The 27,032-nt window shown below is 34.6% G+C and overlaps 1 protein-coding gene across 3 annotated transcripts; it reads left to right on the top strand.

Moving 5' to 3' along the window:
- Nucleotides 1-26,235, top strand: LOC140171235 (cytochrome P450 3A4-like). Of its 3 annotated transcripts, none has more exons than XM_072194456.1 (11): nt 1-131; nt 8,677-8,785; nt 9,433-9,526; nt 12,005-12,057; nt 15,082-15,178; nt 16,522-16,638; nt 19,366-19,454; nt 20,856-21,004; nt 22,016-22,149; nt 22,869-22,979; nt 26,043-26,235. In XM_072194456.1, exons 2-11 carry the CDS (start codon nt 8,688-8,690, stop codon nt 26,181-26,183), a joined length of 1,083 nt encoding a protein of 360 aa, XP_072050557.1. In that variant the 5' UTR covers nt 1-131; nt 8,677-8,687; the 3' UTR covers nt 26,184-26,235. The 3 variants fall into 3 exon arrangements, with proteins under 3 accessions (XP_072050557.1, XP_072050559.1, XP_072050558.1); XM_072194458.1 differs by lacking the exon at nt 1-131 and adding an exon at nt 7,378-7,510; XM_072194457.1 differs by lacking the exon at nt 1-131 and adding an exon at nt 7,566-7,892.
- The last annotated feature ends 797 nt before the right edge of the window (nt 26,236-27,032 follow it).

Raw genomic sequence — 27,032 nt, 5'->3', positions numbered from 1 at the left:
GATTTATATCATTTAAACATCGATATCCATATAGACAAGACTGTGATAGGCTCTGCTCTGTATTGAACTACAATTATTGTGTGCAAAATTGCTGTTTGATTATATTGGAAGTTGTACTGCAAGAACTGACGGTATGTTTTAGTCTATATTTCAGGTATATGACATGAATTGTTAGCATTTAGCATTATGGCAGTTAGACATTTTAGTGGATGTTGATGTTGAATATTTGGATGCATCATAAATCTTTGTTATTTGAAGAAGGATTTCATGATCCTTAGTATTCTCTTTTTATGACCTTTGTTAGTAGATATTGTAACAAAATTTGGGCCGAGTAATTAAGACAAAAATAGGGTATTTTTTCGCACAGAATTTTGACGGTTAATTTAGATAACGAATTAAAGGAACTGCATGAGTGTGACTGCAGTATGATTTTTAAAGAGGACTAGCCTGTGTTTAGGGAGAAGTATGCTCCGCCAATCATTAAACTTGGTCATTTTCTGTGTGGTTTGCCTGAAAAACCTTATGATCTCTTCCCGCAAAATTAATGGGGCTGCTAAAGGACATGTCTTGAACTTTCCAAATTTTCTTGTTTATTTATCTTTTAGCATGGTGTCAAATCCATCATTTCTGCAATCATGTAAAACCCTGCATTGTTAACGATCAGCTGTTTCTTGATGTGTATTATTTTTATGTTATTATAGTGTTATGTGCCCTGAAAAGTTTTTGGTAGTATGCGCCCTTAGTGTAAATTCATAAGGTCATCAACTTTGGTCACTAATTAATATTATTTTGTTTGGCTGAAAGGTTTATGATTGTTTTTGGTTGAGGATCATTAAAAATATTGATCTAATTGTGTACACAACCAATTTATTTAATTAATAGCAATCAGCAGAATTTGATTATGCATTGTTTTGTTTTGATATTTTGAAAGTTTATTAAGTTTTGTTGTTTGGATATGTCATTTTGAAAGACATGATTATTGTAGAACTGAAAATGTTCTGCAGTGTGACAACATTTCTAAATTTAGAAACTTTTTATTAAGGTCATCACCTGATCTTAATTTATCTATTATTTTGTGTCATCTTATTAATCAAGGTATACTTCCTCATAAATGTGTTGGAAGTGACAAATGTTGTTTTCATTTTGGAAGTTTACTTGTATTGCAAATTATTTGTGTTTCTTTCCTCAAAAATGCATGAGTTGTTCCAAGTTCAGTCAAGGTTTGTTTACATCAATTTTACCCCAGTCATGCTTAATAAGACATGTGCCTATCTCATGTTCTCTGCCTGGAAACTGATTATGTAATGGGAGTTGACCTTTTCACTTTCCAGTCTCATGTTGCTCTTATTTGCATAGGTCACCCATCTCTTTATCAAGGTCAATGCCACTCAGTGCCTATGGTTTATATGTTTTGGTGATAATAAAAGTTGTAGTAGAGATTTACTAATTAGCATAATGCTCCCTTTGTTTTTGACCTGGGATGTTTTGTCAGTCTAGCTCTGGTCTCCAACATGCCAGTTCCTTGCTAGACCACCTCCACCATTTTGCTTTAGGACTTTTCATATAAAATAAATATATTGTTGCAACAAATATCTCTGTGTCATCATCTGTTTTATCCTTCATTTTGTCTCAAGTCATCAGTTTATATCGATATATCGTCATTGGTTTTTACAATGGAGACTTTATTACAGAGATTACAGCAACTGGAAAGCAAAGTTAAAGAACTGGAAAATCAACTTGTGAATCATCGGCCTTGTAAATGCAGGAATGCAAAGATAGTGCATGATATTGTGACTCCTATTATTTCTATGCCATCTGATAATACACCAGTACCAACTGCAAGAAATGTTGAAGGAGCTGTGAAATGGTATGTCACCAAAGGCTATGGATTCATTACCAGGACAGATAATGGACAAGATGTGTTTATACACAAATCGGAATTTCTAAACCGAACCCAAAACACCAACGTGCTAGTGTCGGACAGGGAAAAATAGTCATGTTTGATATTGTCAATATTTTGGGACGGACTCGGAAGCAGTGAATGTAACTGGTCTTGATGGCAAACATGTAAATGGTTGTAAACGACCGCTAAAACTGTTTCACCAAATGATTCATCAATGTGCAATACAAAACTTTCAATATCTAATTCAACAGTTGAACTTGAAGCTCCAATCACTTCATCCACCACAGCTGTTGACAAGTGTACAGGTAGGACCATGGAATCATCACTACCACTGAGTTTGGACATTTCAACTCCACCATCTGGGATGCCCATCTCCTCTCGTTCTCCGTGCAAGATTTCTTCTGCAAATGACTATCATCGTGAACGTGAACCACCACGTGTATCATCAGAATCTAAAAACTCTATTCCGGTCTGGAGGACATTTGTTTCACGATTTTCATCTTCTCCACTATAAATATATGCCAGAGAACAATTAATAACATGCTAACTAAATACTGAACTATATTTCTATACTGACTTTTGACTGAAAAATCGGACTATCAATTGCTTTTATTTGTGATATGAACTTGTGATATACTTTTGTCTTGTTTGTGGAAAGAAAAGGTTTGTTTTGTTTGTTTATCTTAATGTCTGTTCAAAATAGTTTTGCAGCTTTGAAGTGATCCAAATTTTACTTCAGATATGACCCTGTTTACATTTTGGATTTATCTTTGTTTATTTGTCTATGTGCACGAAAATGTTTTGGTGTAAAACCACGCTAAAACTAGCCAATTTATAGAGTACTGAATATTTGCACTGTTTATTTATTTTTATTAATATCCAGAGGGACTTAAAAATCCCGGCCCACGCCTCCTCATTTTCGGAACCCCCATACTTTTACAAAATGGTGTCAGAAGTGGGATGAGGTTTTTTGGATAGTATTGTTTTGTTGTGTGGGATGGGTTGGCAAAATGTGTAAAGTGACATTGTTTTCATCGTTTTTATACCTTTGGAAATATGTAGAAATTTATATGCTCATTTATTATTGTGTACTGGCTGGTACTGTTATCATTATTATTATGTCATTACACTGATCGTTAACGCTTGTTTTGTTTAACCCATTTTTTTAAAGTTACAGGATGTGTAGCAGCCCAAATTTTGTCCCTTTTTGTTGATGTCAGCCTTTATGCCGGGGCGGCATCGTCCTCGGTGGGGGCTCTGTAACAAAATTTGGGCCGAGTAATTAAGACAAAAATAGGGTATTTTTTCGCACAGAATTTTGACGGTTAATGTAGATAACGAATTAAAGGAACTGCATGAGTGTGACTGCAGTATGATTTTTAAAGAGGACTAGCCTGTGTTTAGGGTGTAGTATGCTTCGCCAATCATTAAACTTGGTCATTTTCTGTGTGGTTTGCCTGAAAAACCTTATGATCTCTTCCCGCAAAATTAATGGGGCTGCTAAAGGACATGTCTTGAACTTTCCAAATTTTCTTGTTTATTTATCTTTTCGCATGGTGTCAAATCCATCATTTCTGCAATCATGTAAAACCCTGCATTGTTAACGATCAGCTGTTTCTTGATGTGTATTATTTTTATGTTATTATAGTGTTATGTGCCCTGAAAAGTTTTTGGTAGTATGCGCCCTTAGTGTAAATTCATAAGGTCATCAACTTTGGTCACTAATTAATATTATTTTGTTTGGCTGAAAGGTTTATGATTGTTTTTGGTTGAGGATCATTAAAAATATTGATCTAATTGTGTACACAACCAATTTATTTAATTAATAGCAATCAGCAGAATTTGATTATGCATTGTTTTGTTTTGATATTTTGAAAGTTTATTAAGTTTTGTTGTTTGGATATGTCATTTTGAAAGACATGATTATTGTAGAACTGAAAAATGTTCTGCAGTGTGACAACATTTCTAAATTTAGAAACTTTTTATTAAGGTCATCACCTGATCTTAATTTATCTATTATTTTGTGTCATCTTATTAATCAAGGTATACTTCCTCATAAATGTGTTGGAAGTGACAAATGTTGTTTTCATTTTGGAAGTTTACTTGTATTGCAAATTATTTGTGTTTCTTTCCTCAAAAATGCATGAGTTGTTCCAAGTTCAGTCAAGGTTTGTTTACATCAATTTTACCCCAGTCATGCTTAATAAGACATGTGCCTATCTCATGTTCTCTGCCTGGAAACTGATTATGTAATGGGAGTTGACCTTTTCACTTTCCAGTCTCATGTTGCTCTTATTTGCATAGGTCACCCATCTCTTTATCAAGGTCAATGCCACTCAGTGCCTATGGTTTATATGTTTTGGTGATAATAAAAGTTGTAGTAGAGATTTACTAATTAGCATAATGCTCCCTTTGTTTTTGACCTGGGATGTTTTGTCAGTCTAGCTCTGGTCTCCAACATGCCAGTTCCTTGCTAGACCACCTCCACCATTTTGCTTTAGGACTTTTCATATAAAATAAATATATTGTTGCAACAAATATCTCTGTGTCATCATCTGTTTTATCCTTCATTTTGTCTCAAGTCATCAGTTTATATCGATATATCGTCATTGGTTTTTACAATGGAGACTTTATTACAGAGATTACAGCAACTGGAAAGCAAAGTTAAAGAACTGGAAAATCAACTTGTGAATCATCGGCCTTGTAAATGCAGGAATGCAAAGATAGTGCATGATATTGTGACTCCTATTATTTCTATGCCATCTGATAATACACCAGTACCAACTGCAAGAAATGTTGAAGGAGCTGTGAAATGGTATGTCACCAAAGGCTATGGATTCATTACCAGGACAGATAATGGACAAGATGTGTTTATACACAAATCGGGAATTTCTAAACCGAACCCAAAACACCAACGTACTAGTGTCGGACAGGGAAAAATAGTCATGTTTGATATTGTCAATATTTTGGGACGGACTCCGGAAGCAGTGAATGTAACTGGTCTTGATGGCAAACATGTAAATGGTTGTAAACGACCCGCTAAAACTGTTTCACCAAATGATTCATCAATGTGCAATACAAAACTTTCAATATCTAATTCAACAGTTGAACTTGAAGCTCCAATCACTTCATCCACCACAGCTGTTGACAAGTGTACAGGTAGGACCATGGAATCATCACTACCACTGAGTTTGGACATTTCAACTCCACCATCTGGGATGCCCATCTCCTCTCGTTCTCCGTGCAAGATTTCTTCTGCAAATGACTATCATCGTGAACGTGAACCACCACGTGTATCATCAGAATCTAAAAACTCTATTCCGGTCTGGAGGACATTTGTTTCACGATTTTCATCTTCTCCACTATAAATATATGCCAGAGAACAATTAATAACATGCTAACTAAATACTGAACTATATTTCTATACTGACTTTTGACTGAAAAATCGGACTATCAATTGCTTTTATTTGTGATATGAACTTGTGATATACTTTTGTCTTGTTTGTGGAAAGAAAAGGTTTGTTTTGTTTGTTTATCTTAATGTCTGTTCAAAATAGTTTTGCAGCTTTGAAGTGATCCAAATTTTACTTCAGATATGACCCTGTTTACATTTTGGATTTATCTTTGTTTATTTGTCTATGTGCACGAAAATGTTTTGGTGTAAAACCACGCTAAAACTAGCCAATTTATAGAGTACGAATATTTGCACTGTTTATTTATTTTTATTAATATCCAGAGGGACTTAAAAATCCCGGCCCACGCCTCCTCATTTTCGGAACCCCCATACTTTTACAATATCCACGAAAAAGCTTACTCCCAAAATTTCAGTTGATTCCGATTTTGTGTTTGCGAGTTATGCATGATTGGGCAGACCACTGTTGTAATTTGGTTCTGGTATACCAGGACCAAATTCAAATTTGACGATATTTTTGCTAAACGAATTAATCTGCAAGAAATCTTTGGTACATAAACATTATAATCAGAGGTATAAAAATCTCAACTTTTTTTGAGAAAGGTAGGGGGATGAGGCTGTGGATCTCGAAATGCCTATTCCCATTCTATTTCCAGTAATGATGTTTAACTTCTGTTTGATGGTGTAAGAAAATAGACATCAAAATATTTCATAACTTTAGAACCAAGTTCCGGGGTATGCTAGACTTTAATGTTTTCATTATGTTTTTTCATTATAATGTTTGTATTAAGGTGGTACTACACCCCTGATAAATTTTGTGACTAATTTTGCATTTTTCTCAAAAAGTAAATACATAGTGGCAAGGAATCCAATTACTTAACTGAAATTTCATTGATTCAAGACAAGAGGTTCGCTCATTGTCAAGAAATGAGGTACATTCTAGCCCGGGGTACTCAAGTTTGGTTTTGGTAGGGACGTGCCATTGAGATTTTGGAAGTGGACCCATAACTGGGGAAATTTTGAAAATTTTGGCTAGATTAAGGAAAATTGTGAAAAAAGGACCCATTCATATACCAAAATAGGCTTTGAAAAGGTGGTCATTGATATACCAGAAGGCTGAAAATGCTACCCATGTTTGCGGCACGTCCCAGTATGGTCATTTGTACTGAGTACCTCGGGATTCTAGCGGTATACCTCTTTTCTTATCATAAATAAAGTACCACTTGACCTGACTCACTGAAATTCCAGTGTAGTAACTGCGGGTTCCTTACCCCTATAATATACATAACTTTTGTTACCAGTGTGTTATTATTTTTTCAAGAAAAATGTAAAAATAGTCATAAATTTATCAAGGAGTGTAGTACCACCTTAAGGTAATAATTCTATACATGTCGTAACTTAATTTTCAAAAAATGCCTCATTTGGCCTTTATGGACCAGATTGTGTCACATCCCCACATTTAAGGTAAGTGTTATTGTAGCTTCTTAGCTAATAATGGAATAATGTTAGCCTGCTACGCTAATCGCCCAAGTCATTTTTTGTAATTTTGAGAACAAAGAACAAAATGTGGTTCAAGCATTTATCAGTTACGTAATCACCCTAATTATTTTGGATTTAATATTTCATTTTATTAGTATCTTTATCATTTGTTCTTGTGTAAAAATTGGTGAATAATTATGTTTAAATGCATGCTTGAACCATATGTGACCCCTCGGCACAACTGAGCCTGGATGTCGCCAGTGCCACTATTGAGATATGATCCATCGAACTTAACAATAAACAATAGGAAACAAAGGATTTATTGATTGTTTTATTGATTTTTCACTACTTAAATATCAAGTACTAAAGACATGATATACATCATTTTAAAGCTAATATTAGCTTTAAAATGATGTATATCATGTCTTTAGTACTTGATATTTAATTTCAAGCAGAATATTTTGGTTGAATATCTCAAAAATGATGATTGACAATTTCAGGGCTCAGTTGTGCCGAGGGGTCACATATGTTGTACTTTGTTCTCAAAATGACAAAAAATGACTTACAGGCTGACGATAAGGAATACTGATTCATTATTAATATGATTGTTGTATGACTAGTCACAGGTCACCAGCCAACTATGTTTATATTCAGTTCATTGATTAATTATTGACACTACTGTTCATATCACTGATATACTCTGCAATATTACTGAGGTAAGTATGTGTAGCTATTTGAGTGCACGGCCATATATGGCATGTTTTGCTGTGGCATACTACCATATTTGGTGTGTTTTGGAAGCTTTTGGTTGTGATCAATTGCCATATGCTCAGTAGATTGATGCAATATTTTAGTATAACACTTCTGGGGTGTAATACAGAAATTTGGATATAAAAGATCTGAAAGAAGTAGCACCACTTTGAATATTTAACTTGAGCTAGATGCAAGTTACTGCATGATCAGCTGATGATCAATGGCTGAAGAGAGGATTGCTGTATAATTGTACTAGCTAGTGATTGCTATATGTGGTATTGGCGTACGTTTCTTCAAACCGTGGTATCAAGTTGCTTTCTGAAACTCAAGGTCTGGAGCTGAGAGGTAAAAATATTTTGCCAAACTTAAAAAGAGGTCAGATGCAAACAGGCGTGTCACGAGTGGCGTGCCCGGGGTGCCCATGGGCGCCCCAATTTTTTGCACTTTCTGCACTTTTTTGCATTTTTGGGCTCTTTTTGGCAGCTTCACGTATTAGCTCCCCACTTTTTGTCACCTTGGACACGCCTGGATGCAAACACAGATTAATACCTTTTCAACCTTTTCGAGTTAAAGGGACATTTCGTAATCCACAGCCACATCCCCCACAGGCTAAAAAAATTTGAAATTTTTATACCACTGGAAACCTTTGGCGAAATTATGTTTATGTACAAAATATTTGGTTACTTACTTTCGTTATTTACGTTCTGGTACACCAGAACAAAATTACAATAGTGGTCTAGCTATGGAGCAGTGTAATTGTACACATAATCATGCATAATAGGAATCAGTACTGAAATTTTGAGAATAAGCCATTAAAAAAGAATTCATACATATTGCACTAGCAAATATATTTTGTGTCCTTTTTTCTGTAATGGTACTGCATGGGTGCGAATATGAGCCAAAATCGCATTACCTGGGGCGTTCAACGTCCGGTAGGTGTTGCCGTCGTCACATGTCTGTTTTTCCTTATGACATTGCCGTCTGTTGCCGTATTGAAATGACGTAGACCAATAAACATGCAAAATTATCTGAAATCTTTATCTCATTATTTCCACACAAATATCTGTGATAGTGAACATGCACAATTGCTAATATTTTAATAAATTTTGATGTTATTATATTTATGAAGGTGCCATCACCATGGATACACAAGAGGAAGAGGTGCAAGTTGAAGCAGTATCTGAATCAATATCAGTGACATGGCTGCTTATCTACACAGGCTTGGCATTGCTGGTTGTGTAAGTCAATTTTGTTCATTATTTTCCATATGTGACCCGTTCTGACAAAACCAGGAACAAGTCGCATTTTTGACATTTCATGATTTGAATAAAAAGGTATGCACGGGACAATAAGCTTTATAATGATACCAAAATGATATACATAGCAACTATACTTTTCAAGATATGGATAATTTTGTAAATGACATCTTGATATTTTTGTTGATGGGATAATTAAGTTTCCTGCTTTACACAGGATTGAATAGGGATTATCATAGGTCAACTGTCAATTATTGATAAACCTCTTTTTTCCTTCTTTTTGAACGTATAGGCCCTAAGATAATGATAATGATTCCCCATTATGCTCTAACGTTAAGCAGCTAAGTGGTTTTCTTCTAATTTACCTTATTATTTCTGCTTAAAATGTCAGAAAACCTTCTTGAAAGTTGAATATATATGTGGTAATTTTTGGCAAAGAATAAAAAATGAATAAAATTTGACTGATATCCAACCAAAGTTCATCATCAACAAAAAAAAAAACGTTTTAAAATTAATTTATATTAAAGTATGAACCAAACAAGTTTTGATATTTTTAGAGACGTCATAATTGCACTGGCTCTCTTGTATATACAAATTAAATATCAACTTTTAATCTTATTTGTTTCCAGGAATCAGGTGTACAGTCTAACACATTTTTGGAGGATGGGAATTAAAGGTCCATGTCCACTTCCACTTCTTGGAAATTTCTTGGCAATGGGAAAGGTATGTACATTTAGCAGTCTATGATATCAAATTGATTAATTCAAATTAAACAATTCATCGAGTGGCCATGGGCAGCGCCATTAGACATTTTACAAGACTACCAAGTGACAGGTGATTGATCATACACACACAAATTAATAGGCACTGTTTGATCATTTTCATCATGATTACTCAAAACTTACCTAGGTAGCTTATTATATAGCAAGGGTCTCTGTCTTTTTAATATGTTATGAAAATTTAGAAAATATTTACTGAAGGAAATAAAAATCCATCGATAGAAATTCATGTTATGCTGGCATAATATGCTGCATATTAAAAAATCCTAAATTTTGGTCTAAAAATTGGCCAAGGTTACTGCTGTCCCATTCAAAAGCACAGAAAGACCACCCACAGCATTGAGGTAAACTTTCTAGACATTCTGTCTATGGGCAGTAATGCAGGGGCGTAAATCCATTTTTGAAAGTGTGGGGGGGGGGACACAATGAAAATTATAAGTCATTGATACTTAATGGAGGTTCTGCATCCAGGGAGAGGATGCAAATTTGTATTTAGGCCATACCAGGTGAGTATATTCCCCAGTCTTAAAGGAACAAGAAAGCACTCACAATGTGAGGCTTTGTGTTAATTTCCCGGGGGTAATTTAGGGTGGTTAGGAATTTGAGGTCGTGTTTTTGTGTTTACTTTGGTGTTTAGGTGTCCTATACCTTAACTGTGCAGTGTTGAAAAAGTGTTACAGAAACCCTAAACACTTGGATTTACTATGTAGGCCCCAGTGGCAGTGCCATGGGGGGCATCCCAGCAAACACAAAAACGTTTTTAAAACGTTTTAAATAAGTTATATTTTGGCTTTTGGTTTAGGTAAAAACGTTTTAATAACATTAAAATGTCGGGTTATACAAAGGTCATGATAACGTTTTAAAACGCTTTTGTATGAAAACACACTACAACAATATTTTTAAATGTTTTCAAAAAATGTTATTGTAAACTATTTTTGCAAACATTTTTGCCAAATATTGTGTCAATACTTACATGATATTATGTTAAAATATTTGAACCTAGCAAACACAGAAATGTTCTTAAAATGTTTTTTTCAAAACCTTTTAATAACATTTAAATGTCGGGTTATATAAAGGTCATGAAAACGTTTTTGAAACGTTATTGAAAATATTTTGGGCAAACATTTTTCGCAAAATATTTTTTCAACCCCAAAATAACATTTTGTTTAGAATGTTTTGTATCAAGTTTTCAAGAATGTTTTTGGAATGTTATTAAAACGTTTTTATACCCTTTATATAACCCGACATTTAAACGTTTTCTGTAAAACATTTTTGTTTGCTGAGCAGTAGATTATCAAAAATGTTTTTAAGGTTATGAAAACGTTTTATACTCTTAATATACCCTTTATATAACCCGACATTTAAACGTTTTCTGACAACCTTTTATAACCTTTTGCGAATGATGTCGAAAAAACGCTTTTGTGTTTGCTGGGATGGGGCAAAATGCCCCAAGTCAGAACTCTTGCCCCCCCCCCTGTTGCCCCCCAGTAAAAACCCAAAATGACTCCCATTGTCACTTTTTGCGGTAATTTTGCACAAAATTGATTGATTTTGCCCCCCTGAAATTCACTTTGCCCCCTCAATGCCCCCCTGAAAAAATTCCTGGCGCCGCCACTGGTAGGCCCTATCATTGTGGAGACACAAATCAGTGTTCATAAGGAAAAATGCAACACAGGGCATAAGAAATTGCTGTAAATTAACTGTATAGCAATAAAGTATTAGGCATCTGATTGGTCATGTGACAAACGACAGGGAAGATTTTCAATTTGGTCCCAGGCATGTGACAGATGAAGTTCCCGGATGCAACTGTCTCATGTAAGTTGCAAAATTTATTTCCAGAATTTGATTTATTATGTTATTTACTGGATGTCTAATCTCACGGGCCCCAACTCAACACAAATGTTGACAACCATGAGAGTTACCAAATATTTCAAAGGGCCCCTTTGCAATGATTTTTCATCAAATTTACCCCCCTTTTTCATGCAAAATCAAGGACAACTTGATTTGGCCAAAAACAACCCCATTTTTGTAGTTTTTAATGACCAGAATTTCAAACACCCATTTTCAAAGATTAGAATTTCAAACACCCCTTATCAATGACACTAAATATTGACATAAAATTTCTGGATTTTCTCAAGTACCCCTTTTATCCAAATTTTGTGGACAGTGCAAATTAAATACCCCTATTTTGCTGATTTCACTGTCAAATTTCATGGACAGTGCAAATTAAATACCCCCTAAGTTTGCCAATTTCGCGGTCCTTGCTACTGGTCTAAATAACCCCTTTTCTGCGCAATTTGGTAACTCTCATGTTTGTCAACTTTTGTGTTGAGTTGGGGGCCGGGTCTAATCTACACCAAGATGATGTACATTGTACTTAATGTTTGTTTATGGTTTATTTTCCCCTATTTTATTGGGACAGGGTATGATTCCAGCATATGACAAATGGTCAAAGAAGTATGGCAAATATTATGGGTAAGTACAGAATTTTTTTCTGTGTTTATTAATATGTACACGTGTCCACAGTTGTAAGATTTGAAGGTGCTAAATAGCCAAAAACATTGAGGCAGGGTTGGCACGATTTAAGGGCAGAGTAATGGGAGAGAACATGGACCTTTTCGAGCATCATTATTTTTTAATTGTATGTCGAAAGTATATAAAACTATACATTTTTGGAAAGGAAATGAGTCAAGGAATCCCATGGTGATGTCAGATTTGTTCAAAAATCTCAAGTTTTTGAAAAAATCACAAAAATGCACTTTTTTTACCCCAATTTTTTTGTGACAAGTTAAAAAAAAATCCGTTCGGAGTAAAAACTTTTTAGTTAGTTTTTCATGGAGAAGAGATATGAACTTAGGGAAAGTTTTTTTTATTTTTTTGAAATTCGTCTTATTTTTCAAAATATTGCAAAAACATGTGAACAAAACTATTTTGTCACTCTAGTAAGCTAAAAATTGCACATAATGGTGTATATTTTTGTTTAAAACAAATATTTTGAAAAAATGAGAAAACCTTCCCTAGACTTTGATGTGCTCTAAACGATAGTGCAAAATGTTTACCTTTTGCTTGCATATTTTTTTTTTTATCTTGTCACAAAAATTGTGCAATATTGTCAAAAATGAACTCTGAGAAATCGACGTTTTAGTAAAAAAATGTTAAAATTATGCACAAAACGTCCTTATATTTTAAAACGGTAAGACTTTCACGCTTGTAAAAGCTGTATCTGGTGCATGGTCTAAATATGCATCTTTTTGCACCAATGAATCTATAATGTCTGCTTTTAGTGCGCCAAAATACAAAATAATTAAAAAATCTAAGTGGCTTTTTCACTGCAAATTTTTGTTTTGTTTACATCACATTTGCTGGCGTTAACAACATACCCAATGCGCCTTTGATCATGCCGGACATACGCGCAGAGAGTTGCGCCGTCACGCTGGCGCCGAATCGCTGCCAGAATCACAATATTTCGCATTCGCAAGATTTCTGACTCATTATTTCCGCCAATTTACTAAGCTGTCTTGAGCCATGTGACTTTTTAGAGTTGAAAAGAGTGAAATAAATCAAGCAAAATATAATAAATATTAGGAAGTTGTATTTTGTCAGTTTCAAGTGAAAGAATACATGTTAGTGTTGATAAATATCAAGAAATCTCAAATTCGGGCGTGAACGAATGTGTCTTCCATTACTCTGGCCTTAAATCAATTGATTAAAAAAATTTTTTTTAATCACTGATTTAAATCAACTTTTTCAATTTTTACCATTTTTGATCAATTAAAGTTAACTTCATTCTTAAATTGACTGTTTTACTTCATTTCTCATGCTTCTAAACCTTTTGGATACAATCAAAACTAGATCTGGTTACAGATCTGGACCTAGCCGGGCCGGAAATGTCAGTCTTAACTTAAAGTTTGACCTTTGACCGGCTATTATGGACATCTCACACCATTAATGGTGCATCGCTGTAGCATGTAGGGGCTTAATCCGTCTTTAATAGGCTGAGATACAACTACTTTTCCGTAATTTTAAACATTTTTTTGCAAATTTGACGTTTTGACCTCCTTAATGACCTTTGACCCTAATATAAAAAAACCCTCATATACACCGAGAAAATGCATTGTTACAGTTTAAATTAAAAAAATCTACTATGCTTAGTTATGGAGATAAAAATTCTTGAAGTTACTTAGCTTAAAACCGAAATGACGTCTAAATGACCTTTGACCAAAAAATAAAAATACCGTGCATACATCGGGTAACACTAATGCATATATGAAGTTTATATCACTCTGGTCTGGTTACGTTTTGAGATAAAAAAAAATGAACATATTTGATGATTTTTGTTTTTTTTTCCGGAAGCGACCCTTACTGACCTTTTACCCCGAAACTGTAGACACCCCAAAGACCTTGGTTGGTAGCAATGCATGTGTGCTAATGACAACACTCTGCTATGTAATTTGTAAAGACAGTGATTTTTTGAATATTTTTAGCTTTCAGACCGAAATGACCCCTTAATGACCTTTGACCCAAATTCTGTGAATAATTTATAGGCACTGGATATAGCCGATGCATATGTGCAAGTGACGTCATTGTAGGATGTAATATGTAGGAGAAGAAGCATTTTGAAGATATTTGGTTTTATACGAAATGACCCCTTAATGACCTTTGACCCCAAATTTGTGAATATCCTATAGACACTGGATATAGCCGATGCATATGTGCAAGTGACGTCATTGTAGGATGTAACATGTAGGAGAAGAAGCATTTTGAAATGTGTTGCCAGAAGAAAGAAGAAGAAGAAGAAGAAAGATCCGATAGCATCACAAGACCTAGCCGGTGTCCCGGCTAGGTAATACCTCTATGATGTCATTTTATCTATTGCTTAAAATTCATCTTCAAGGTGCATACAGGTTTTTCCCAACGATTTTACCAAATTTTCTTTGAAATTTTCACATGTATAAACATGTTTTAAGTTTTTGTAAATATCTGATAGGATTGCACATATGTCTAGCATTCCATGGGGTATAGCAGTTCTTGTAATAAAAAAAAAAATCGATTAAAAAAAAATCAAATAAATCAATTTTTTTCTTTGAAATTTTCCTTTGAAATTTTCACATGTATAAACATGTTTTAAGTTTTTGTAAATATCTGATAGGATTGCACATATGTCTAGCATTCCATGGGGTATAGCAGTTCTTGGAATAAAAAAAAAAAAAAAAAAAAATCGATAAAAAAAAAAAAAAATCTAATTTAAATCAAATAAATCAAATTTTTTTTATTAAAAAAAAAAATCAAAAACAATCGCCAACCCTGATAATAGGTACGATGTCAAGATGTCAATAATTGTCAGATATGTGTATAAAAGTCCACATTTTCAATATTGAAATGTCACGTAACCACCAGCAAACATGCACAGTGACATGACACTTTAATTATTTGTCTTGTGGTGGGCACATATATTTTATTCACATGTGTTATTTGTGTATTGTTATTTTGTTTCTGCAGCATATCTTTTGGGAAAACACCAGCATTAGTAATATCAGATGCGGATATGGTCAGACAGATTTTCATCAAAGAGTTTCCAAGTTTTCAAAGGAGATCTGTAAGTTGGTTGTTAATATATTTTCAACTTCTGCTACAAACAAATTAGTAGTGGGTATATGGGGACTATGGGGACTATATGGGGCACAGTGGCACAATGGTCTGAGGCTTTGAATCATAATCGTGAGGGAGCTCAATGTCATGGGTTCAGGTCTCTGTGGTGTTGACCACTTAGGCAAGGTTTTCCACCCTTATTGCCTATCCCCATCCATACAAATGGGTATCAGCTTTATTCAATGCTGGGAAGGTAACAGACTCACTGTGGAGGAGGTGTAGTGATTCCACGCAGCAACATTTTATCATGAAATGAAAGGAATAAACTGGGTTGAATTAAACTTAAAATATATGTAAAAGGTGCCCTCAATCTGCACATAAATATATAATTTATAGAATAAAAAGTAATACAAAAAGGCAGGAAAATTTGATAAAGAGGGGAAAATCTATGTTGCAAATAGCTAACAAATGTATAGTTGTTGGTATTGTCTAGGTCTAGAATTGAAAATTTATGTTTTGTTAGAAAAATTAATAAATTATCACATCAAACAACAGTGAAGCGGGGCGATAAAATTTGTTTAGGATGGAAATGTGTTTTAAGAGGAAAAGAGTAAATATTTTGCTTCAAATAAATATCTTCTTTTTCCCAATGTCCAGAAAAGGTAGCAAGTGTACATGTTTAACATGTTCTGATCAATTTCTGAGGATTTATAGCAAATAAAAAATGAAAACGTCTCACAGCACCAAGTCACTTACCTTTATAAAATAGCCTCATAGATTTATCCTAAGTTTAAAATGTTTGTCTTTTTCAGCATGTTAGTGCTCTATTAATTTAATAATATAGAGACTGTGATTTCCAAGCATATGTATTGAATGCCCGTGCAATCTATTCAAAATCCTGTCACAGGAGAGTGACTTTGAATAGATTGCATAGACGTTCCATAGTATGTTTGGAAATCGCAATGTCTCTATTTTTTCCAGGCTAATCTAATCCGCTGTTGTATTTAGGCAGAAAATAACGAAGTTCAAACATTTTGAAATTTTTGGGCCAAAATTTTAAAAGTCAAACCAAAAACAGTGTCAAAATCCTCAAGAACATTTGATCAATATTAATATCTGAGGACACTCAAGTATGATAGTATATGTGACCAAATTTTCACGAGTTCGACCCTGCCAGCAACTCGTGCACCAAATTTTCCCCACAATGCATGTTTATAGACACCGTAGGCATCTAGCATGTTGAAAGTTTATGGAATTATGAGAACCATGTCAAATGCAATAAATGAAGAGAAGGAGTTCTTGTGATGAAGCTGTTCTAAAAATCTCCTAAATTTAATGTCTTATTTGCAGCTACAATCATTTTCAATGCCCTACATGGCCGACACTATAATAGAAGCTTCTGGTGAAGTCTGGAAGAGAGGAAGGAGTTATATGAGCCCAACGTTCAGTGGATCTAAGATGAAACAGGTTTGTTTGTGGTTGAACAAACTCATCAGGATTGGTTAGATGAATTAGTCAATCAAATGATTCTTATTTCTGATCCAATAAATTGCACTTACTGTGTACGTTTCGATAACGTGTAGAGAAGAGTGTAGGGTAGGTGTGTTGGTTTGGAATATGGATGCACCAAAGGCTGGTTTAGATTATGGAAATAAATTCCAAAAGTTGGTTTGGATTATGGATACACACCAAAAGTTGGTTTGGATTATGGATACACACCAAAAGTTGGTTTGGATTATGGATACACACTAAAAGTTGGTTTGGATTATGGATACATGCCAAAAGTTGGTTTGGATTATGGATACACACCAAAAGTTGGTTTGGATTATTATCATGATTTTGAATATATGCCAAATGTTGGGTTGGATTTATATGGATAATGGATGCATACCAAACGGTGGTTTGGATTTTATGGATACATACTAAAAGTTAGTTTGTTTTATGGATGCAAACTAAAAGTTAGTTTGGATTATGGATGCATACTAAAACTTAGTTTGGATTATGGATGCATACTAAAAGTTAGTTTGGATTATGGATGCATACTAAAAGTTAGTTTGGATTATGGATGCATACTAAAAGTTAGTTTGGATTATGGATGCATACTAAAAGTTAGTTTGGATTATGGATGCATACTAAAAGTTAGTTTGGATTATGGATGCATACTAAAAGTTAGTTTGGATTATGGATGCATACTAAAAGTTAGTTTGGATTATGGATGCATAATAAAAGTTAGTTTGGATTATGGATGCATACTAAAAGTTAGTTTGGATTATGGATGCATACTAAAAGTTAGTTTGGATTATGGATGCATACTAAAAGTTAGTTTGGATTATGGATGCATACTAAAAGTTAGTTTGGATTATGGATGCATACTAAAAGTTAGTTTGGATTATGGATGCATACTAAAAGTTAGTTTGGATTATGGATGCATACTAAAAGTTAGTTTGGAATATGGATGCATACTAAAAGTTAGTTTGGATTATGGATGCATACTAAAAGTTAGTTTGGATTATGGATGCATACTAAAAGTTAGTTTGGATTATGGATGCATACTAAAAGTTAGTTTGGATTATGGATGCATACTAAAAGTTAGTTTGGATTATGGATGCATACTAAAAGTTAGTTTGGATTATGGATGCATACTAAAAGTTAGTTTGGATTATGGATGCATACTAAAAGTTAGTTTGGATTATGGATGCATACTAAAAGTTAGTTTGGATTATGGATGCATACTAAAAGTTAGTTTGGATTATGGATGCATACTAAAAGTTAGTTTGGATTATGGATGCATACTAAAAGTTAGTTTGGATTATGGATGCATACTAACAGTTAGTTTGGATTATGGATGCATACTAAAAGTTAGTTTGGATTATGGATGCATACTAAAAGTTAGTTTGGATTATGGATGCATACTAAAAGTTAGTTTGGATTATGGATGCATACTAAAAGTTAGTTTGGATTATGGATGCATACTAAAAGTTAGTTTGGATTATGGATGCATACTAAAAGTTAGTTTGGATTATGGATGCATACTAAAAGTTAGTTTGGATTATGGATGCATACTAAAAGTTAGTTTGGATTATGGATGCATACTAAAGTTAGTTTGGATTATGGATGCATACTAAAAGTTAGTTTGGATTATGGATGCATACTAAAAGTTAGTTTGGATTATGGATGCATACTAAAAGTTAGTTTGGATTATGGATGCATACTAAAAGTTAGTTTGGATTATGGATGCATACTAAAAGTTAGTTTGGATTATGGATGCATACTAAAAGTTAGTTTGGATTATGGATGCATACTAAAAGTTAGTTTGGATAATGGATGCATACTAAAAGTTAGTTTGGATTATGGATGCATACTAAAAGTTAGTTTGGATTATGGATGCATACTAAAAGTTAGTTTGGATTATGGATGCATACTAAAAGTTAGTTTGGATTATGGATGCATACTAAAAGTTAGTTTGGATTATGGATGCATACTAAAAGTTAGTTTGGATTATGGATGCATACTAAAAGTTAGTTTGGATTATGGATGCATACTAAAAGTTAGTTTGGATTATGGATGCATACTAAAAGTTAGTTTGGATTATGGATGCATACTAAAAGTTAGTTTGGATTATGGATGCATACTAAAAGTTAGTTTGGATTATGGATGCATACTAAAAGTTAGTTTGGATTATGGATGCATACTAAAAGTTAGTTTGGATTATGGATGCATACTAAAAGTTAGTTTGGATTATGGATGCATACTAAAAGTTAGTTTGGATTATGGATGCATACTAAAAGTTAGTTTGGATTATGGATGCATACTAAAAGTTAGTTTGGATTATGGATGCATACTTAAAGTTAGTTTGGATTATGGATGCATACTAAAAGTTAGTTTGGATTATGGATGCATACTAAAAGTTAGTTTGGATTATGGATGCATGCTAAAAGTTAGTTTGGATTATGGATGCATGCTAAAAGTTAGTTTGGATTATGGATGCATGCTAAAAGTGTGGTTGGATTTATGGATGCATTCCAAAAATTAACATCCATAAACATCATTCCTTGTGGGGACATTACAGTTATTTTTGTGTGCATTATGTACATTTCTCCCATAAAAGTTACCCGTAAATAGATGCATCAGTATGGTTGTAAATAGTAGCAGGTCCATACATGTATTTACATATTTGCATGTTATTATTTTCAGATGGTACCTGCTATGAATAGTAAATGTGATATCTTGATGGAAATTTTGGATGAAAAGAACAAGGAGGGAAAAAGTTTTGACTCTAAAGAGTAAGTCTCTCTAGATCGAATGTTCTTATTATGTAATATATAAATTTCTACAGTATTTCATCAAATAAATTGTACTTCTGACTAAAATGGCCACCAATCACCCCTAGCAACATAAAGGTTGAGTGCCTATAGGATGGGGAGGTGGAGGGGACCCTTCCCCCTCCCCCTAAATTTTTACATGGGGTCATCCATCCCCTTAAAAATCCTAAGAGAAGAAAAAAATAAACAAAACTACAATAATGCACATCAGAGTTTACCAAGTATATTAGAGTTACGCAGTAGCTGTGACCAGCCAGTTTCAAAAATAAATTACTGATAAAGTTTTCAAACATCTATTTTTCATTTTATTCTTCAAAACCTGATGACTTTCCAAGCGTAGAGCTGTTTGGCTACATGATAAAAAGAACAGAAATCTACCCAAAAATGTTGACAATGTATAAAAAGCTGCAAGTTAAAAAGCCCAATAGTCAATTTTGAAACTTTGTCACATTTTGAACATGAACAGCAAATCAGTGCTTACATGCCTACTTGTTATATTCATATAATTCAATCATTAATCATGAAACTAATATTATGAAACAAAACATATACAGGCTATAGGTTTACCATGCAAGAACAAGATAATAACCTTTCTGGTCATTCCAGAAAGCTTACAAATTAATATCGCATCTGCACATAAAAGATACATAACACTTCTGGAAATGTTTTAAGTTGATAAATAGTAAATAATGAAGAAGGATTCTTGGAAGGATGTGCTTCACCTTCTTCTTCCATATTACTGCCTCCCTCATATGTATGAGTATTATCGCACTCAAGTACAGACAAGCTGTACTTATTTTTACTCTGGAACCTAGAGTAGATGAGTGTATTTTTGATGTACAGTCAACAGTACCTGGATGATCCCCTGCTCTTTTTCGGATAGCCTGTGACGTTCTTTAATGTGCACACTGCATTAATGTGAGAAAATATACATGTACACGGGACCGACGGCTTAAAGTGCCCTCCGAAGCACTAGCAAGTAGAGTGAAGTGCCTTGCTCAAGGACACAAGGAGCCAGCCGAGCTCAGGCGGACCCGGGATTCGAATCCTCAACCCTTGGATTCACAATCCAATGCCTTAACCACTAGGCCACGCCCCCTCAGCAGGGATAAGACTGACCTGGACCAGTAATCCAGCGACCATGGTTCAATCCATGCTGAGTCCTGATTTATTTCTCTCTCAAAATGTTCATATGTCAGTTTGCTCGATAATGATTAAGCTTAAATCAGTACCTCTTACAAATGGGACCAAGTTTCAAAAAGTGAGCTGAGGTGGGGGCTTTTTTGGTAGTAAATAAAGAAGCGCTTTTAATATCTAACAGCACTATGATAAATATTCATTCTCTTTTTTTAAACTTTCCAGAGTTTTTGGATCCTATGTTCTTGACATTGTTGCATGCTGTGCTTATGGGTTAGAATCAGACTGTCAGAGAGATCCAGATGATGTATTCCTGCATCACACCAAAAAGTTAATTAATATGGACTTGAAGAACATTGGATTTATCCTTAGGAGTGAGTATTGCCATACACTAGGATCCAAAACATGCTCATCTATCAAGGCACAGTCCTTTATCCTCAATACATTTGCACATTCATTGAATGACCTTTGAAAATTTGTGTACAAAAACTTATTCTCTGTAACTTGAGGTCAAATTTTGCACTATTATTGTTTAATTGAAATTATTGAACTATGCCATTGGGATGAGGCCATTGTGGTCCAAAGTGATAAAGATCTCTAACGCCACCAATGCCAGTGCCATAGAGATGTTTATTTTAATTTTTATAATTTGCCTTAAAAAGAGATAATATTTTCTTCATATGACCCAATCAGTTCATAGCAATAGTTGTGGGGCTATACAAATAAGTCTTCTTTTTCATTCATATAACAGTTTCATTTATTATATACAACAACAATACACAACATGACTCTTGGAAATCATCATTTTTTAATTTCCAGGGGCCACCTTCAATTATGTATTCTTTCTTTTATGTATTTTTTTTGTACTTTCTGCATACTAAAAGTTGGAAATAGGACCTGTGACACCAACATTTATGTTGCATTTCTAGTTAAGAAAAGTTGGGTTTGACCATCTTGTGATTTATTAGTAACAATTGGTGAAGTCGGCTAGCCTATGTGTATTAATGCTTGTGGATTTGTAATTATCGCACAATATACTTCTATAGTGTCCGTTTCTATTCATCGTTATGTATTCTTCTCCCGTGCATTATTTTCGCGAACTACTTCGCGTGCATGTTTATATAAACCTGCACGCTAAACAATACATTATCTAAAACCCGCACGCTAAACAATAGATTTTAGATAATATGTGCACGCTCAAATACTAGAAATACTACTTTCACATTACTATATAACTTATATAACTATGTTCGATATAAATACCACCAAAAAAGTACGAATATACATTCTGTGGTGTTAAAATAGTTATAGGGTATGGTATTTTTTCATGTGCACTTTGTAAATCATAGGTTACAAACTGTTCTTATCACCTTTTTGACTTGCAGTATTGTTTCCATTCCTATCCCCATTGCTCAACAAATTCAGAGTATTTGATATGGTACCGAAGGAAAACCTGGATTTCTTTGCTAATTGTGTCAGAAAAGCCATTGAATTAAGGACAGAGAGTGGAGGAACTGGGGTATGTGTTTCAGTAATCAGTCACATGAAGATTTTATGGGAGTTATCAGTAATTTATGTATAAATATATTCTGCACCATCAAACAATCAGCAAGCGATCAATAGACAAATAATTTTATTATTATATCAGTAAACGTTAAGCTAATGGCGATCTGGGCTCCTTTGGCTTTGGGTTAAATTTCATGTGCAAATAGAGAGCTCCCTCCTCTGATATCCCAACAAGAATTTAAGTTCCGTGCCCTTATTTGCTGGTGGGAATTTTTTTCGGGAGGGCACTTATAGGTTGTGCTTAAAATTCCACTTATGTCAAGGGAACCCATTGCGCCATTAGGCGAACGTTTACGGTATGTCATGTCTTGATCGGGATTTAGTTCTGGCGATTTCTTCTTGATCTGGATGGCCTCCCGCACTAAACGGGGGTACTCTCTATCATCCTTGGCTAATACCTTTGTGGATTTTCCAGTATATATATATATATATATATGTACAATATTGACATCACCAGCACGTATGAACTTATATTTGAGTATTGTTGACCATGGTTGTTTAGTTTGTATTTCAGTATTTTGCAACATTAAACTGGTTTAATTTTAGCACCCCAAAAAAAAAAACATGGATAATGATATACATTTTCTATCATTGAATCTATATTATAGGAACCTTATTGTAGGTAAACTTATTTATAATTAAGCTTATTTGAAATGTGGAATTATTTTGCAGAAAAAGGATTTTCTTCAGTTAATGATGGACGCTGCAGAGACAGGAGATGACTCTGTAAATGATGGCCCAAAGAAGAAGATACCTCTCACACAAGCTGAACTCATAGGACAGGTAAGATAAAACACAAGTATCATGTCTGGTGATAAAGATGACCCAAAGAAGAAGATGCCTCTCACACAAAGGAACTCATAGGACAGGTAAGATAAAACACAAGTATCATGTCTGGTGATAAAGATGACCCAAAGAAGAAGATACCTCTCACACAAAGGGAACTCATAGGACAGGTAAGATAAAACACAAGTATCATGTCTGGTGATAAAGATGACCCAAAGAAGAAGATACCTCTCACACAAAGGGAACTCATAGGACAGGTAAGATAAAACACAAGTATCATGTCTGGTGATAAAGATGGCCCAAAGAAGAAGATGCCTCTCACACAAAGGGAACTCATAGGACAGGTAAGATAAAACACAAGTATCATGTCTGGTGATAAAGATGACCCAAAGAAGAAGATACCTCTCACAAAAGGGAACTCATAGGACAGGTAAGATAAAACACAAGTATCATGTCTGGTGATAAAGATGACCCAAAGAAGAAGATACCTCTCACACAAAGGGAACTCATAGGACAGGTAAGATAAAACACAAGTATCATGTCTGGTGATAAAAATGACCCAAAGAAGAAGATACCTCTCACACAAAGGGAACTCATAGGACAGGTAAGATAAAACACAAGTATCATGTCTGGTGATAAAGATGACCCAAAGAAGAAGATGCCTCTCACACAAAGGGAACTCATAGGACAGGTAAGATAAAACACAAGTATCATGTCTGGTGATAAAGATGACCCAAAGAAGAAGATGCCTCTCACACAAAGGGAACTCATAGGACAGGTAAGATAAAACACAAGTATCATGTCTGGTGATAAAGATGACCCAAAAAAGAAGATACCTCTCACACAAAGGGAACTCATAGGACAGGTAAGATAAAACACAAGTATCATGTCTGGTGATAAAGATGACCCAAAGAAGAAGATGCCTCTCACACAAAGGGAACTCATAGGACTGGTAAGATAAAACACAAGTATCATGTCTGGTGATAAAGATGGCCCAAAGAAGAAGATGCCTCTCACACAAAGGGAACTCATAGGACAGGTAAGATAAAACACAAGTATCATGTCTGGTGATAAAGATGGCCCAAAGAAGAAGATGCCTCTCACACAAAGGGAACTCATAGGACAGGTAAGATAAAACACAAGTATCATATCTGGTGATAAAGATGACCCAAAGAAGAAGATGCCTCTCACACAAAGGGAACTCATAGGACAGGTAAGATAAAACACAAGTATCATGTCTGGTGATAAAGATGGCCCAAAGAAGAAGATGCCTCTCACACAAAGGGAACTCATAGGACAGGTAAGATAAAACACAAGTATCATATCTGGTGATAAAAAGATGACCCAAAGAAGAAGATGCCTCTCACAAAGGGAACTCATAGGACAGGTAAGATAAAACACAAGTATCATGTCTGGTGATAAAGATGACCCAAAGAAGAAGATGCCTCTCACACAAAGGGAACTCATAGGACAGGTAAGATAAAACACAAGTATCATGTCTGGTGATAAAGATGACCCAAAGAAGAAGATACCTCTCACACAAAGGGAACTCATAGGACAGGTAAGATAAAACACAAGTATCATGTCTGGTGATAAAGATGACCCAAAGAAGAAGATACCTCTCACACAAAGGGAACTCATAGCACAGGTAAGATAAAACACAAGTATCATGTCTGGTGATAAAGATGACCCAAAGAAGAAGATAACTCTCACACAAAGGGAACTCATAGGACAGGTAAGATAAAACACAAGTATCATGTCTGGTGATAAAGATGGCCCAAAGAAGAAGATACCTCTCACACAAAGGGAACTCATAGGACAGGTAAGATAAAACACAAGTATCATGTCTGGTGATAAAGATGACCCAAAGAAGAAGATACCTCTCACACAAAGGGAACTCATAGGACAGGTAAGATAAAACACAAGTGTCATATCTGGTGATAAAGATGACCCAAAGAAGAAGATGCCTCTCACACAAAGGGAACTCATAGGACAGGTAAGATAAAACACAAGTATCATGTCTGGTGATAAAGATGACCCAAAGAAGAAGATACCTCTCACACAAAGGGAACTCATAGGACAGGTAAGATAAAACACAAGTATCATGTCTGGTGATAAAGATGACCCAAAGAAGAAGATACCTCTCACACAAAGGGAACTCATAGGACAGGTAAGATAAAACACAAGTATCATGTCTGGTGATAAAGATGACCCAAAGAAGAAGATGCCTCTCACACAAAGGGAACTCATAGGACAGGTAAGATAAAACACAAGTATCATGTCTGGTGATAAAGATGACCCAAAGAAGAAGATGCCTCTCACACAAAGGGAACTCATAGGACAGGTAAGATAAAACACAAGTATCATGTCTGGTGATAAAGATGACCCAAAGAAGAAGATGCCTCTCACACAAAGGGAACTCATAGGACAGGTAAGATAAAACACAAGTGTCATGTCTGGTGATAAAGATGACCCAAAGAAGAAGATGCCTCTCACACAAAGGGAACTCATAGGACAGGTAAGATAAAACACAAGTATCATGTCTGGTGATAAAGATGGCCCAAAGAAGAAGATACCTGCATGAAAGTTCATCTGGTTTGGTACACTTCATAATTAATTAATTTAACATATGATATCAACTCAAAATTAGTTGATGTTACCTCAAATTTTCGGTCTCCAGATAAAGATTGTGACCAAAAATTTATGTATTAATTTTGTGTTGAGATGGAATTATTAATAATTATTACTAATAATTACTACTAATAATAATTAATAATAATTAATAATTACTACTACTAATAATAATAATTAATAATAATTAATAATAATTACTACTAATAATTACTACTAATAATTACTACTAATAATTACTACTAATAATTACTACTAATTATTACTAATAATAATTATTATTTTTATTGTGTGACAGGTATTACACAAAAGGTAAGATAAAATTCAAATACCGGGGTATCATATATCTGGTAATAAATTATTATTTTAGCAGCTTAACTTTCGTCTTGATCAGATGTTCTTTGCACTTGTGATCTTAATGTCTTTCAGAGCTTGTTGTTCTTTTTTGCTGGCTATGAAACAGTATCTAGTACCATGGCCTTTGCATCATATGCCATAGCTAAGTATCCAGATGTACAGAAGAGACTACAGGAAGAAGTGGATGAGTTGACATCTGAAGGGAACCTGTAAGCTATGATACAGTTTTCAAGATGGAGTATTTGGATCAAGTTTGGTGTGAATCACAGCTTAATGTGGCCGTTTGCATTTATGTAAGATATATTTTTTTTAATGCATTTCAATTATAAGGTGACTGAAATCTTTGGCATACTGCATAGGCCTACTATACTAGCATTGGCTACATAGTATGCCTAAAGTTCCTGATTGTCCTGACTGTACAGAGTCATTCAAATAGACTGCCCCCATGTCAGCTCACAGGTTGGCGGCTCTGAAAAGAGTTGTTAAAGCCATAATGTGTGATTTGCTCCACAGGGACGCCCTCAATTTTTGTTGAATTTCTACTTTTCATGATTGTAATGCCCAATGCGTACTAAAATACCATGTGAAAGACTAAGCCTGAAATGCTTTAATTACAGTATAATTTAAGTATTTATTCTCCATGAGTTCACCGATAGAGTGGTGGCTTAACACATCGCGTATTATGTGTATTATTGAATCAATGATGGCTAAACTGTGTGCATATCGCTATTTGTCGTAAGTCATGTTTGTTAATGCTAGCTGTGTGAAGCTACGCCAATATTAAATTATATGATTGGCGAGCTAATACTCACATTGTAGGCGCTGGAATGAAATGGCAATTTTCTTCATTTACCTCATTTGTTTAGCTCAAAATTAAAAGGGGACAATTATGTGATCAGTGAAAACTAACTATTTAAATTGGAATCTGTTCTCTATGCAAATCACACATTATGGCTTTAATAGAAGATGCCCCTTTCTTACTGAAGAATCTTTGGCTCTGAAAAGAGCTGTACTGTAACAGTGAATTGGGCTATTCCATTTAAAATCCACACTACCCCTTTG

This window comes from Amphiura filiformis, chromosome 15 (assembly GCF_039555335.1).
Source record: "Amphiura filiformis chromosome 15, Afil_fr2py, whole genome shotgun sequence".
NCBI classification, from domain to species: domain Eukaryota; kingdom Metazoa; phylum Echinodermata; class Ophiuroidea; order Amphilepidida; family Amphiuridae; genus Amphiura; species Amphiura filiformis.
This window is presented reverse-complemented; position numbering and strand designations above follow the sequence as displayed.